The sequence below is a fragment of the Hemitrygon akajei genome, chromosome 8, assembly GCF_048418815.1.
Source record: "Hemitrygon akajei chromosome 8, sHemAka1.3, whole genome shotgun sequence".
Lineage (NCBI taxonomy): Eukaryota > Metazoa > Chordata > Chondrichthyes > Myliobatiformes > Dasyatidae > Hemitrygon > Hemitrygon akajei.
Genome location: NC_133131.1, coordinates 85787948 through 85804517, shown reverse-complemented (window position 1 = coordinate 85804517; position 16570 = coordinate 85787948). Strand labels below are relative to the sequence as shown.

Sequence of the window (16570 nt, the reverse complement as noted above, 5' to 3'; positions counted from 1 at the left end):
CTGCCTCCCCTCCATGGATGGTTTATACTTCTTGCTGCCTCCTTAAAGAAGTCAGCCTAATCAAAGAGGAACTCAGCAGATCAGGCAGCATCTACGGTGGGGAATCAACAGTCGACATTTTGGGCCAAAGTCCCTCATCAGACAATCTTCGCCTGAAAATGCGATAATTTGGTCCTCTCCATGGATGCTGACTGATCTGACATTGTTCAGGATCTCAAGCATCTCTTGTGTTTGTGAGCATAATCAAAGATTCCACCCACCTGATCATTTCCCTGCACTGCACTTTCTCTGTAGTCATTGTACTTCATTCTGTATTATCACTGTTTTACCTTGTTCTACCTCAATGCACTATCCAATGATTTGATCTGTATGAATAGTATCCTACACAAATTTTTCACTGCATCTCAGTACACGCAACGATAATAAAGAAGCCATTTTAATTTTATGCCTCTAAAGAGGTCATTGTTTTCTTGCAATATTGAACACTTAACAGTTCTGCTTTCAACCTACAGTTAGAGAATTCATTGTTTCAGTCAGTCAGTTCTCCTGTCAATAGGATTACAGTACGGTCAAACTCATTGATAAACACGATCCATACTTACACTTGTTAGTGGCTCATCTCTGGAATAAAACAATTTTATATGCATAAATCATAAACATAATATAAAAGTCACCAGTTGGAGAACCACTTGTTGCCTGAATTAGCCAGCTCTAATGGTACACAAGGTTTTCAATCAGGTCAATGTGCTGTCCAGAGAGGAGGACTGCTATCTTATAGCAGCACTACAAGATAATTTAGTTGTGTCCTTTATTTCCTTTTTTTTTCAAGTTCAGCTAGTTTTTTTTTGTATAGATATTGGCTGATTGTGGTTTAACACATATCAGGAACTTCCAAAGTGAAAACTGGCAGCCTATCCTACTGAGGGAAGCACACACAAACTTCTGGAAGAACTCAGCAAGTCAGGCAGCATCTATGAAGGGGAACATACATAACTTACATTTAGTGTTTAGAGCTGAGACCCTTTCCTTCAGTGTTTTGTGTGTGTTGCTTAAGATATCCAGCATCTGCAGAATCTCTTGCGTTTATGATGTTCCAGTTTGGGAACTGTCACATCAGTGACAATTGTTTCAAAGTGTTTGCATACTGGAGAACAATCAAGAATAAAACTCAGTTTAAATATTTCTTTAAAGTATGTGCCCCTTGCTACTTCAAACAAATATTGTGTTTCCCTATTGGTTTGGTGCACATAGTTTTCAACACAAGTACAGAGATCGAAATTAAGATAATGTTTAGATCCAAAATTCAAACTGAAGCATAAAGAAATTGACTATTATGCAAGATACATCCTTAATGCATCCCATGGGGCTTCTCAAAACTACCTTCAGAATTCTTGCCTTCTTGTTTCATCCTGTTGATGTTAAATAATGCATTATTTCTCAATATAAACTGTTACCAAAGTAAATACAAACAACAAGACCCACAGGATGTTGAATAATAGACGCTCAGGGCTGAAACTGCCAGACATGCCTGCAGCCCCAGTTTAATTTGAAGACAAGTATGTGCATGAGTGATGTAGTCACTCAAGCAAAGAATATCCCAAGAATCAATTAAGGGACCTCCATTTTGAGCTTACAATTCACTTCCTGACCATCCATTATTTTTTCAAATGTTTTGAATAGTGCTACTTTGACCTTTGTGCAGTCAGTAGGACGCAGGTTGCAAAGTTCTTTTCCTTGATGCAAAAAAGGTCAGAAATCCAGGTCAAATCTGTCAATATTTGTGTCAAATTGTCAAAGCTTATCAGCAACATCACTGAAGAGTTTTACATTTTGCTTCCACGTGCATTCTTTGTTTCCAGACACTGAGATTTCTAGTCATACGTTTCTGTAAGACGTTCCGTGAATTTTGAATGAGAGAAACTAATCTTCGATATCAATCATGCCCCCGCCCCCCAACACGCTCAATAATTTTAGTATTCATTAATCCTTCTTTGATTTTTTTTAACACTAGGTCTGCACTTGAGCTTAGTCCTTTGTATTTTAAATGATAATGCTTGTAAGCACTCAGGGTGGAACATATTTTACCCACTTTTGGACACCTAGTCATTCCAACAAAAGGAAAATGATACCTTATTATGCAGGTGATTCATCGCAGTTCCAACTCTTAGCAAATGTAGGCAGAACATTTTATTGTTCTCAATCCAAAATGGGGTTAATATCTATTACATGCAGCTTTCAAAAGGAATCACTTAACATTTTTAGAAACATGTGGCTTACATTTAATACTCACTGAATGGGATTTACCCAGTAGGCCCTGCAGCTTAACGGGAAGATCAACTCCAACAATACAAAACTGATTAGAGAGGGAAAATAGTAGTTTTGCACCAAACAATGAACAGATTTATCCTTAACAATTTAAATAAGAAAATGTAAATGACTAGAAGGAAAATTTATTTGCCATTACATAGCTTCAGCATTTAAATGTATTTTAAATTAAAAGGATTTTGAATAGATTCTCTATATTGCTGGCTATAAGCGGAATTTCAACCACCATGCATCTGTAAGCACAAAGCAATATAATATGGAACTCCAAACTTCTGAAGACAATTGCCAAGATTTTTTTCATTGCATCTTTCATTTGATGCCAGGATGACTGCTGATTTTCTGGGAAACATATGGAGGCAAAAGGGAAAATGCTCAAGAAATTTCTCAGAGATCCTGCCTAACCATACTCAGAAATCACGATGCTGTTTATTTGGAAAATGTGAAATAAATTTACTTTTCAAATTATTGTTTAAAATATCTACGAAGCTTTCTAAAAGGTGATTTTAAATTCTGAACAGGTGGGACACCTTCTGTTCTGCTACCGACCATCAGTAGATCAAGTGTCACTAATGAAAAGACAAACACGAGAGACTTTGAAGACGCTGAAATCCAGAGCAACGCACAAAATGCATCTATGGAAATGAATAAACAGTTAACGATTCGGGCTGAGACCCTTCGTCAGGACTATGCCTCTACCACCACACCTGACAGCATGTTCAACACACCCACCACCCTCTATGTAAAGAATTTACCTCTAACATCCCCCTTATAATTCCATCCAAACGCATCAAGATTATATTTCCTCCCCCCACCAATATTAGCCATTTCCACCCTGGGAAAATGTCTCTGGCTATCTACTTGATCTAAGTAGATCTACTTGTACACCTCTATCAAGTTACCTCTTATCTTCCTTTGCTCCAAAGACAAAAGCCCTAGCTCATGCATCCAATCCTTATAAGAGATACTCTCTAATCCAGGCAACAACCCGATAAGCCTCCTCTACACCCTCTCTAAAGCCTCTACATCCATTCTATAATGAGGCTACCAGAACTGAATACAGTTGGCCCTCCTTATCCGCGGGAAATTGGTTCCGGGAACCCCTGCAGATACCAAAAATCGTGATGCTCAAGTCCCTTATATAAAATGGTATAAAATTTGCATATAATCTACACACATCCTCCCGTATACTTTAAATCACCTCTAGATTATTTATAATACCTAATACAGTGTAAATGCTATGTAAATAGTTGTTATACTGTATTGTTTAGGGAATAATGACAAGAAAAAATAGTCTGTACACAAGACGCAGGGCGAACAATGCTCAAACAATGAGTGCTGGAGAGAACTTCCAGCTTTTCCCAATCCGCGGTTAGTTGAATCCACGCATGCGGAACCCGCGGATAAGGAGGGCCGACTGTACAATATTCCAAGTGTGGTCTATTATAGAGATGGAGAAGATCCTGAGAGGCAGGATTTATGAATATTTGGAGAGGCATAATATGATTAGGTATAGTCAGCATGGCTTTGTCAAAGGCAGGTTGTGCCTTACGAGCCTGATTGAATTTTTTGAGGATGTGACTAACCACATTGATGAAGGAAGAGTAGTAGATGTAGTATATATGGATTTCAGCAAGGCATTTGATAAGGTACTCCATGCAAGGCTTATTGAGAAAGTGAGGAGGCATGGGATCCAAGGGGACATTGCTTTGTGGATCCTGAACTGGCTTGCACACAGAAGGCAAAGAGTGGCTGTAGACAGGTCATATTCTGCATGGAGGTCAGTGATCAGTGGTGTGCATCAGGGATGTGTTCTGGAACCCCTACTCTTCATGATTTTTATAAACAACCTGGATGAGGAAGTGGAGGGATGGGTTAGTAAATTTGCTGATGACAAAGGTTGGGGGTGTTGTGGATAGTGTGGAGGGCTGTCAGAGGTCACAGCGGGACATTGATAGGATGCAAAAATGGGCTGAGAAGTGGCAGATGGAGATCAACCCAGATAAGTGTGAAGTGGCTCATTTTGGAAGGATAAATATGATGGCAGATTATAGTTTTAATGGTAAGAATCTTGGCAGTGTGGAGGATCAGAGGGATCTTGGGGTCAGAGTCCATAGGTAAGTTGATTCTGTGGTTAAGAAGGCATACGGTGCATTGGCCTTCATCAATCATGGGATTAGGAGCTGCGAGGTAATGTTACAGCTATATAGGACCCTGGTCAGACCCCACTTGGAGTACTGCACTCAGTTCTGGTTGCCTCACTACAGGAAGGATGTGGAAACCATAGAAAGGGTGCAGAGGAGGTTTACAAGAATGTTGCCTGGATTGGAGAGCATGCCTTATGAGAATAGGTTGAGTGAACTTGGCCTTTTCTCCTTGGAGCGACAGAGGATGGGAGGTGACCTGATAGAGATGTACAAGCTGATGAGAAGCATTGATCACATGGGTAGTCAGAGGCTTTTTCCCAGGGCTGAAATGGCTAGCACAAGAGGGCACAGTTTTAAGATGCTTGGAAGTAGGCACAGAGGAGTTGTCAGTTTTAAGAGACCCCTGGATAGGTACATGGAGCTTAGAAAAATAGAGGGCTATGGGTAACCCTAGGTAATTTCTAAAGTAAGGACATGTTCAGCATAGCTTTGTGGGCCAAAGGGCCTGTATTGTTCTGTAGGTTTTCTATGTTTCTGTGTTTCTGGATGCAACATAACCTTGCAGCTCTCGAACTCAATCCCCTGACTAATGAAGACAAACACACCATATGCGTTCTTAACAACCCTATTACCCTGTGCTGCAACTTTAAGGGATCAATGGATGTAGACCCAAGATACCTTTGTTCCTCCACACTGCTAATATTCTTGCCAGTAACCCTGTATTCTGCCTTCAAATTTGACCTTCCTCAGTGAATCACTGCACACTTTTCCGGGTTGAACTCCATCTGCCACTTCTCACACCAGCTCTTGTCTCAATGTCTCATTGGAACCTGCAACAACCTCCGTCATTATTCACAACCCCATCAACCTTTGTGACATCTGTGACCTTGCTAACCAACCCTTCCATTTCCTCATCCAAGTCATTTATAAGGAAAGGACAGTCACAAGTCCCAGAATAGATCCCTGCGGAACAAGACTAGTCACTGAACTCCGGGCAGAATACACTCATTTTTTTAAACAAAATATACTTTATTCAAAAATAAAATTATATACAATAACCATTCAAAGACTTTCAATTCTTTACAGTTGGTACCATTACTGTCTTTACATTTTCAAAGTTCAAAAGTTTTCCACCCACGTGGCACTTTGTTCTTTCATATTTACATTCAGGGCGTATACCCCCAATCCCCCTACCCCTCAACTCCCACAGGAGAAGAACCCTAGACTGTGGTCCTTCCCCACCGGGCCCTTGCGGTGGCTGCACCGAGTTTGAGTGCGTCCCTCAGCATTCGGCAGTCGGCAGCATTCCCCCACGGACATCTCCATGTGCTGGTAGACCATCAAGTTTTAGGCCGACCAAAGAGCGTCTTTGACCAAGTTGATGATCTGCCAGCAGCACCAGATGTTGGTCTCGGTGTGCATCCCCGGGAACAGCCTGTAGATCAGAGTCCTCTGTTATGCAGCTGCTGGGGATGAACCTCGACACTGCCCCTTCCATCCTCCTCCACACCTTCTCCGCGAACCCACAGTGTGCAAAGAGGTGGGTCACCAACTCCTCCTCACTGCAGTCTGTGGAGATGACGTTCCGGGCGTACAGGAGGGATCGGACTGGGAGGGCCCCTCTCACCACAAGCAGGCGAGGTCTTGGTGCCTGTTGGTGAGGTCTGGCAATGAGGCATTTTGCCAGATGAACTGGACAGTCTGCTCAGGGAACCACCCCACTGTGTCCATCTCATCCTTCTCCTGCAGTGCCTGCAGGACCTTACGTGCTGACCACTGCCTGATGGCCCTGTGGTCAAAGGCATTGACCTGAAAGAACTTCTCTATGAAGGACAGGTATGGCAGCAACGACCAGCTGACAAGGGTGTTGCGCGGGAAAGGGGCCAGACCCATCCTTCGTAGCCAGGGCGACAGGTAGAACCTGGGCACGTAGTGGTACTTGGTGCCCACGTACCTGGGATCCACACACAACCTGATGCAGCCACACACGAAGCTGGCCATCAGAGTGAGGGCGACATTGGGGACGTTTTTCCCCCGTTGTCCAGGGACTTGTGCATGGTGGTCCATCTGACCCGCTCCATCTTGGATCCCCAGACGAATCTGAAGACGGCTTGGGTGATTTCCGAGCTGACAGAGCGGGGGACTGGCCACACCTGCACCAAGTACAGCAGCCCTGAGAGCACCTCACACCTGATGACCAGGTTCCTGCCCGCTATAGATAGAGAGCGCCTTCTACGGCCAAGCCACTTCTGATCCACGCAGCCAAGTTTCCCAGGATCCCATCTAATACTCCCCTCTAATTTGTGATGACCAGTCTGGGTAACAACCTTGTGCTGTGCAATTATTTGTCCAGAGGTAACAACATGAGCACACTGAATTTTATGTGGAAGTAAACCTGAAGCTATTGTAAGGATAATAAACTATCAAATCCAGTTTGTTGTTCATCATTTAAAAGAAATAAGATTACAGTTAATAAGAACTTGGATCTCCTCTGGGTTTGATTGTTTTCACTCTCAGTCTTCTGCACTCTCACCAAACATTCGTAGCAGGCCTGAAATGGGTAATGAAGGATTTTCCTGCCGGAGCTTTTGCACACCATCCGTATGTGATTTGCTTGCTAGATGATGCTTTCAAAAATCAAGTTTCCAAATATCTCCACTCCTCTTCTCACTTGCAAATTCTCCAGCAACTTCTGCATCGCGACAAGACACACAGGTAACACCAGTGTCTGTATTGTACATAAATATTTCTCGTAGCTGCACATTCCTGACCTCATGAGCTTTCAGTGTAGCAGTCTCTACTGTTTCATTAAGCCGTTCCACTTTAACTGAACGAGCAGTTCTTTTGAGCTTCATGCCCTTTACCTCTTAGGAATTTGACATAGTGAATCAATCATATTCAATCAAAACAGTCTAAGTAAACCAGTTCTAAAACCTGCAGACAAATCATAGCAAACTCCACATTGACTTTCAGGAAAAGATCAAGATGAGGAGTGACTGAATATCAGTGGCACAGGAAGTTCAGTAACATTTGCAAGGCACATATTATGAATTCTTACATATCTACTCAGATATGTTCAAACAATCCACTGACAGAACACTCAAGCGTTTCTGTTTCAAAGTTTCAGGTGACTATTAAGATTAACAGGCAAAGTATCAGTATTCACATCTGAGATGGTTGCTATCATTATTTGCCTTGGAATCGATCGAAGAAGTACACCCTGTTTATGTGTTCTGTTCTGGTATCTATTAAAACTGGTATTTCAAATTGTAGATGACATTCCTCTTGAGATTGGAACACATCAGTTCAAGCTGTAGGGTCTAGGCTTGTGTATACATTTCTTATGGGTCCCTGCCCATGTTGGGATTGTAAGAAATAAGGAAGCAGACATTCTAGCCTAGCAACCACTTAAAATTCAAGCTGGGATATAACTGTAATGGTGCTTTTGCACAAGGGGGAGAGGAAAGCCATAATTAAAAGTCTATTCAATCACTGTGGCAATAAAGTTGGGATAAGGAAAATAAAGGATGGCATTTATATAAGATTCAGAGGATAGTGGGAACTCGGCAAGAAATGGTGCCACATACAGAGTAGTATTTGAATGCAGTTCCTGTGAGATGGAAAGGAAACTTCTACAGTAATTGCTAAACAGATCTTTGGGACACACATTTTAATATGTAAAGTATTTTTAGGACATCTTTTTGTCTTTTTGATATCGTTTGAGGTTTTTTTTGGGTGGGGACTAATTTATTGGGTATACGTCCTGTCCCTTTGCTTCACACTCCAATTCAGTAGGTGGCAGTCTTACATCCTACGTTGATTTGCCAACCACCATTAAGCACTACAAGAAGAAGGTTGCTAAGTGTTTAAGTGGTAGCGTTCATTATTAAGGACGTCCAGCACCCAGGGCATGCCCTTTTCTCACTGTTACCATCAGGTAGAAGATACAGAAGCCTGAAGGCACACTCTCAGCGATTCAGGAACAGCTTCTTCCCCTCTGCCATCCGATTCCTAAATGGACATTCAAACTTTGGCCACTACCTCACTTTTTTTTAAATATACAGTATTTCTGTTTTTGCACATTTTAAAAAATCTATTCAATACACATAATTGACTTACTTGTTTATTTATGATGTTCTATTTTTTTTCCTCTCTGCTAGATTATGTATTGCATTGAACTGCTGCTGCTAAGTTAACAAATTTCATGTCACACGCCAGTGATAATAAACCCGATTCTGATAATTGATTGGTTAATTAGCTAATTGGCAGCAACCAATAAAAAGATTTTAGGGTAAAACAGTGTGGCCATTGGGGGAAAGCTGAGACTTTGGCTCAAGAGGCATAGACTACTGTGAGGTTTTTTTAAGTTCTCTGTCTTATTGCTTAGGTAGGGTAATGAAAATGGAACCCATGGCAATGGATGCTCCTCTTGTATAATGTGGGAAGTCAGGGATGTCTGCAGTGTCCCTGATGACAACTGGCAGAAGTGCAGCAGGCTGCAGCTCTTTACAGGATGCCTTAGAGAGCTGGAATTAGGTGACCTTTATGTCATTCAGGAGATTAAGGGAGTGATAGACAGGAGTTACAGGTAAGCAGTCACATCTAAGTTGTGAGAAACAGGTAGGTGGGAAAAGGGAATAGGCTGTCAGTGCAGAGAATTCCTGTGGCTGTTCACCTCTAAAATGTTGGATACTGTTGGATGGGAAATGAACTATCAGGGGAAAGTTACAGTGCTCAGGTCTTTATCACTGGTACTTTCTCAGGGGTTTCAGAAGTGATGGGAAGAGGAGAGAGGCGATGATAGGAGCTTCCATAGTTGGGGGAGGGCTGGTGAACCTTATTTGGGAGTGTGTGTACAAATTGGTGACTATCTTTAAAAAAAAACCTCTTGTGCAGCACAATAATTTCAAGCAGAGATTATCACTGGTTAATGAATATGCAGGAGACTCCAGGATGGTATGTTGTCTCCCAGGTGCCAGGGTCAGGGATGCTTTGGTTCGGGTCCACAGCATTCAAAAGGAGAGCATGAGCATCCAGAAGTCAGGGTACACAATGGTACCAACAACATAGCAAGAAAAGGGGTTGAGGTGCTGAACAGCAAATACAGGGAGTTAGGAAGAAAGCTAAAAACCAGTACCTCGAGGTTAATCGTACTTGTATTGCTACTTGTGCTGTGCACCAGTAAGGGTTAAAAATAGATGACTGTGTGGCTGAATAAGGGCATGATTTCAGATTAGTTTTAGATCAGGGATAGAATCACAACTGCAGAAAGAGAGGACATCATGGAGAAAATGTCTACTGAGTCACTGTGGGAGGAAGTCAGAAACGGGAAGGAAGCAATCACCCTATTGTGAGAATTCTGTAGACACCCCCAACCCCCACAACAGCAACATGGGCTCTGAAAAGCAAATAAGTGGGCAAATTTTGGAAAGGTGTAGAAAATAACAAGGTTGTTGTCATGGGCAACTTCAACTTCCCTAATTATGATTGGCACCACTTTAGTGCAAAATTGGTTGGGCACAATATGTAGACACACTGACCAGGACAGGCCATATAGGATCTAAAACAAGGCAATGAACCTGGTCAGCTGATAGATCTCTTGGTGCGAGGGCATTTCAGAGTTGGTGACCATAACTCCCTGACCTTTTAGATGGCCATGGATCAAGGATTATGGACAACAACTCAAGAGGCTTAGGTGAGAAAGAGTAAAGGCTTTAGGTGAACATAGAAATTTACAGCACATTACAGGCCCTTTGGCCCACAATGTAATCCACTCTAGAAACTGCCTAGAATTTCCCTAGTGCATCACCCTCTATTTTTCTAAGCTCCATGTACCCAAGAGGCTCTTAAAAGACCCTGTTGTATCCACATACACCACCACCCCCAGCAGTGCATTCCACACACCCACCACTCTCTGTGTGAAGTAAGATTCTGATTATTTTCTTTTACCTTTCTTTGTCTGTTAGTACACAGCTAGAGTGGTGAGAATGGATGCAGGATCAGAGGTCTATTCTTCGTGGTGAGAGATGGGAACTCTGGAAGACCTCCAGTCTCTCTGATACCAACAGTACATCTGTTTGAGGTGCATCCAGCTGCAGCTCATTACGAACAGTGTCAGGGAACTAGCAGTGCAGCTGGATGACATTCAGAAGATAATACAGGAGAAAGAGAAAGTGATAGATAGGAGCTCCAGGGAAGTAGTCACTCCTGTTGCAGAAGGAAGGTAGCAAGAGAGGGAAAGCAAATAGGCCAACAGCGCAGAGTACCCCTGTAGCCATTCTCCTCAATAATAAGTATACCACTTATTTACAGAAGGCAGAGGATAGTTGTAGATATTTATCTAGAGCCTGGTGACTAGCGGTGTTCCACATGGATCTATTCTGGAACCCCTGTTCTTTGTGATTTTTTTTATATGTAAATGATTTGGATGACGCAGTGGATGGGCGGTTCAATAAGTTTGCAGACCACATGAGGTCACTGGTGTTTTGGATAATGTAGAACATTGTTGCGAGTTACAACGGGATGTAAACAAGATGCAGAGCTAGGCTATGTGGTAAATGAAGTATAATCTGGAAAAGTGTGAAGTGACACCTTAGAAGTTCTAATGTGAAGGCAGAATACTTGGGAAATGGCAGGATTCATAGCAGAGTGGAGGAAGAAGGGGATCTTGGGGTCCAGGTCCATAGAACCCCCACAGCTGCTGCACATGTTGATAGATGTTTAAGAAGGTGTATGGTATGTTAGCCTTCATCGTAGGTAGGGAAGATAATGAGAGCCCGACAGTAATATTGCTTTCAAACTGGTTAGGCCACAATAGGTGTATTGTTTAGGATTTAGAGTAAGGATTGCCTTATTGAAGGAAGGATGAAGAAGCATTAGAGGGTGCAGAGGAGATTTACCACAATGCTGCTTAGATTAGAGAACATGTCTTGTGAAGAAAGATTGAGCAAGCCAAGGCTTTTCTCACCGGCGCACAGGAGGCTGAGGGGCATCTTGATAGAGATGTATAAGATGTCCTGGTACATATTTGCTACCAATGACATGGGAAGGAAAAGCAAAGAGATCCTGAAAAGAGAACTTACAATACAATACAAATACTTTATTGTCACCAAACAATTGATACTAGAGTGTACAATTATCACAGTGATATTTGTTTCTGCGCTTCGCGCTCCCTGAAATACAAATCAAAGTAAATATAATAAAAATTTAAATTATAAATCATAATTAGAAAATAGAAAAGGGAAAGTACGGTAGTGCAAGTCAGGTCCAGATATTTGGAAGGTACGGCCCAGATCTGGGTCAGGATCAGTTCAGCAGTCTGTCACATTTGGAAAGAAGCTGTTCCCAAATCTGGCCGTACGTATCTTCATGCTCCTGAACCTTTTCCCGAAGGGAAGTGGGACAAAAAGTGTGTTGGCTGGGTGGGTCTTGTCCTCGATTATCCTGGCAGCACTGCTCCGACAGCGTGTGGTGTAAAGTGAGTCCAAAGATGGAAGATTGATTTGTGTGATGTGCTGGGCTAGGTTCACGATCTTCTGCAGCTTCTTCCGGTCTTGGACAGGACAACTTCCATACCACGTTGTGATGCACCCTAGAAGAATGCTTTCTACGGTGCACCTATAAAAATTAGTGAGAGTTTTAGGGGACAGGCCAAATTTCTTCAGCTAATAGAATTTAGCTAGCTAGGTAGAAAACTGAGAAGCAGGGTAGTAATTTCTGGATTGCTGCCTGTGCTACGTGCCAGTGACAGCAGATTAATCTGTCGCTGAGAAGCTGCTGCAGGGGGCAGGGCTCGAGGTTCTTGGATCATTGGGATCTTTTCTGGGGGAGGTATGACCTGTACAAAAGTAACAGGTTGCATCTGAACCCAAGGGGGACCAAGATTCACACTGGCATGTTTGTTGGAGCTGTTGGGGAGGATTTAAACTAATCTGGTGGGGGGAGGGGGGAGAACCGAGTGAAGGGACTCTGGATTGGACAAATGGTAAAAAGGCAAAGAAAGCATGCAGGCAGACTGTCAGGAAGGGCTGGCAAATGATAAGAAAAAATTACAGCCAGCAGGGTGAGTATTGGTGCATTAGGGATGCAGAATCAAAAAGGGTAGCAAATAGAATACTCAAAATGTTGTATCTCAATGCACAAAGTATAAGAAATCAGGTGGTTGATCTTGTTGCACTATTACAGATTGTCAAGCATGATGTCGTGGCCATTGCTGAGTCATGACTGAAGGATGGCTATAGTTGGGAGCTGAATGTCCAAGGCTACACATTGTATCAGAGGGATAGGAAGGTACAGAGATGGGGTGGCATAGCTATCCTGGTAAAGAATGGCATCAAATCATTAGAAAGATGTGACAGGATCAGAAGAAGTTGAATCATTGCAGGTTGAGTTCAGAAACTGCAAGGGTAAAAGGACTCTGATGACAGTTACATACAGGTCTCCCAACTGTAGCGGGGATGTGGACCACAGATTACAACATGAATTTAAAAAGGTGTCTCAGAAGAGCATGACATGGGAGATTTCAGCAGGCATGTTGATTGGGGAAAATCAGGTTGGTAATGGATCTTAAGAGAGGGAGTTTGTTGAATGCCTACAAGATGGCTTTTGAGAGCAGTTTGGCATTGAGCCTACTAGGGGAACAGCTATACTGGATTGGGTGTTTTGTAATGAATCAGAGGCGATTAGGGAGTTTAAGGTAAAAGAAACCTTGGGAGACAGTGATCACAATATTATTGAGTTCAATTTGATAGGAAGAAAGTAAAGTCTGACATAGCAGTAGTTCAGTGGAGTAAAGGAGATGTCTGTGGTATGAGAGAGAAGTTGGCCAAAGTAAATTGGAAGGAGATGCTGGCAGGGATGACAGCGAAGTAGCAATGGCAAGGTCACCAGCAGGTGATCATGGAGTGAGATCAGTTTTGGATTCGCTCCATTACCTTTACTTTTGTTACATGATCAGCCTTATTTAACCTATTTTTACCTACACTAGAAGATTTTTTATTACTTTGGAATTATCTTTGAGATTGCACTGTGAAACTTGAAGAAATGAGTACAGAAATGGCTTTAAGATCTCAAGGGTGAGAGACTGGGAAAGATTCCAATGGCAACGGAAAGAAAAAGCCTGAACCCAAGCGTACTAGAATTGACTTACGATATGTTGCTGGAGCTTTTAAATGAAAAATTTGATGAACAACGACAAAGTTTTAAAGAAGATTTAAAGTCCTTCCAGGACTCTCTGGAAATGACTGGTCATAAAGTTAAACAGCATCAAACGTTAATCGCAAGTCTTCAAGAGAATGCTCGGAAGAGAGATTGGAAAATTGAGAATTTGGAACAGAAATTATCCTCGATGATTAAACAGCTGGGAGCACTTAAAGCTAAGAGCATCGATTTTGAAAATCGATCTAGAAGACAGAACTTGCATATACTTGGTCTCCCTGAAGGCATCGAACAAGGGGAACCCTCGAAGTTTTTCACTCAACTTTTAAAGGATGCATTTCCCTCTGAATTCCCAGAGAACCCTCCATTACTGGAATGTGCCCACAGATCAATGTGCCGATCACTGATTTCTTCATCTAAACTACCAGCTGTAATTGTTTGATTTCACTATGTTCATGTTAAAGAGCATCTTATTCTCACCGCTCGTCACCTAAGTATGATTAATTTTTAAGATTATCATTTCCGTCTTGTGGAAGATTACATACAGTCCATAAGTGATGAAGGCATGGCTCGCTTTTAAATCTCTGATGTCGGAATGTTACGAGAAAAAGCTTAAACCAGCGCTTTTATACCCTGCGAGACTTAGAATCTTGTCTCCAGATGCACCACGGCATAATTTTCTTTCTACATCTGAAGCTCGAAGTTTCCTGGATGAGCATTATCCTAGTGCTTCGGACTCTCGCCTCTAATAAATGTATGGCTTTCGCAGTACCGGCTCTGATCGTTCGTATTCTTTTAAAGTCCATAATCATCTTATGAAGTCTGATCTTTATAAGTTTAAGATTTTTGTTTCTGGTTATTAGTGTAGGTTCATTTAATATTTTATATTTCAATTAAAGTTTTTCTTCACTGATGTATTAACCTTTTTAATTTACTTATTTTAACCATTTTATTTTATTTTTCTCGACATTATTATTAGTGATTTGACGGTGAATTTTTCATTGTTTTAGATATATATCTCGTTGTGGTGAACTACATATACCTGTCTGGACACGCCCCCGATGACTGCTCCTGTGGCTCCTCCCACAGACCCCTGTATAAAGGCAATTGAGGTCTGAGCCCGGGCTCAGTCTCCAGGATGTAGTATGGTGTAGTATAGTCACTCACTGCTTGTTCCTTCTTCCAGTCAATAAAAGCCGATACCTCGCTTTTACGTCTCAGAGTGAGTTATTGATGGTGCATCACTCGTTTTCCTCATTTTTCGTTTATTTAAGATGGTGGTCTGTTTTCCTTTTTTTAAGAACACCCTTTGTTTTTTTTACCTCGACATCTTTTTTTGTCTTCTTCTTCCCATAATGCTTTTTTTTTATTATAACCTTATTTTTAACTGCTCATGTGTTTACCCGATTTATAATATGTACCGCTGATTACATTCTCTTCGCTTTTTAGAAGCTATATTAAGAAGTCTGTTTTAGTATAGTGTTTAATTTTTTTTTGGGATTTTGCATGGTTCTTTCTCTTTTTATCTTATATATTCCAAGTGCCTTCTGGAGACATGGGGATAGATTTAGTGTTATTCTTCCTTTTTCTGGCCTTCTTCAGGCTCAGGTTGGGGTCTTCGTGGGTGGAGGGCAGGGGGTCTTTTCTATTAGTTTTTTTATTCGTTTTTCTAGTTTTTTCCATCTATGCTGATTTAAAACTACTAAAATGTCCGCTGTGCCGTCACTTCTGGTTCCTCCCTGTATTTTTGTTCCTCTTCCAGGTTCATGAGTTCATACTTTGGTTAACTTTTTATATACCAAAATATAAATAGACTAGGAAATATGGCTCAGACTATTAATTTTGTCTCTTGGAATACTAATGGTTTAAGCCATCCGATTAAACGGAAAAAGATTTTTAAAGTATTCCAAAGACTGAACGCGCATATTATTTTTGCACAAGAAACTCGTGAGGAAAGAGGAGAATCAACTTTTTTTAGGTTTTGGAAGGGTCAACAGTACCATTCGAACTCAAATGCCAAAGTAAAAGGAGTTTCAATTTTTATTGACTCCTCTATCACATTTATTCAACATGATATTATTTCGGATCCGAATGATAGATTTTTGTTAATTACTGGGTTACTTTTTAATAACAAGGTTGCTATGGTTAATGCTTATGCTCCAAATGTGGACTATCCTGAATTCTTTAAGTCTTTATTTACTTCTTTACCTGATCTAAATGAATATATGTTAATAATGGGTGGTGACTTTAATTGTTGTTTAAATCCTTTGCTGGATAGATCTATATCCACTCAGATTTTACCAAATAAGTCGGCTGCTTTTATCAACTCTTTTTTGACTGATTCTGGAATTTTGGATATTTGGAGATTGCTACACCCTAAGGACAAAGAGTTTTCATTTTTCTCACATGTTTATCATTCTTACTCAAGAATTGACTACTTTTTATTGACTCTCGTTTTATTCCATCTGTAATTGGTTGTAATTATGACATTATAGCCATCTCTGATCATGCTCCAATGAAACTTTCTATTAAATTAATAGACAATATTAAATTAATAGCTCCTAGTATTAAACAATGGCGATTTGATTCTACTTTGCTTCAAGATCAGGATTTCATTAAATTTGTGAAGGAACAGATTGATTTCTTCTTTTCAACTAATACCACAGAAGAAATTTCCTGCGAAACACTTCGGGACACTTTTAAAGCATATATACATGGATAGATTATTTCCTATTCTGTTGGTTTGAAAAAACGTATTAAGAATGAAACTCTTATTGGTTGATTAGATCAAAGAAATTGATAAGAAATATTCTATCGCTCCTAGTGAGGAGCTCTATAAACAAACAATGGAGCTTCAAATGGAACACAGCTTATTACTTACATCCTCAATTGAAAATCAATTAATGAAAACTAGAAGTGAATTTTATATACACTGATAAATTGGG

At 41.1% G+C, this 16570-nt stretch overlaps 1 protein-coding gene across 3 annotated transcripts in view; it reads right to left on the bottom strand.

The window, feature by feature from the left end:
• crppa (CDP-L-ribitol pyrophosphorylase A) overlaps window positions 1–16570 on the bottom strand; it is a 297164-nt gene that overhangs the window by 221227 nt on the left and 59367 nt on the right. Inside the window, exon 7 of one of the 3 annotated variants that reach the window (XM_073054133.1) lies at window positions 11603–12086. The exons of the other annotated variants lie outside the window; for them this stretch is intronic. Within the exon in view, the coding sequence (XP_072910234.1) occupies window positions 11775–12086 (312 nt within the window). The 3' untranslated portion in view covers window positions 11603–11774. Of the gene's footprint in view, window positions 1–11602; window positions 12087–16570 lie in introns of those variants that run through there. 3 annotated transcript variants of the gene reach the window in all.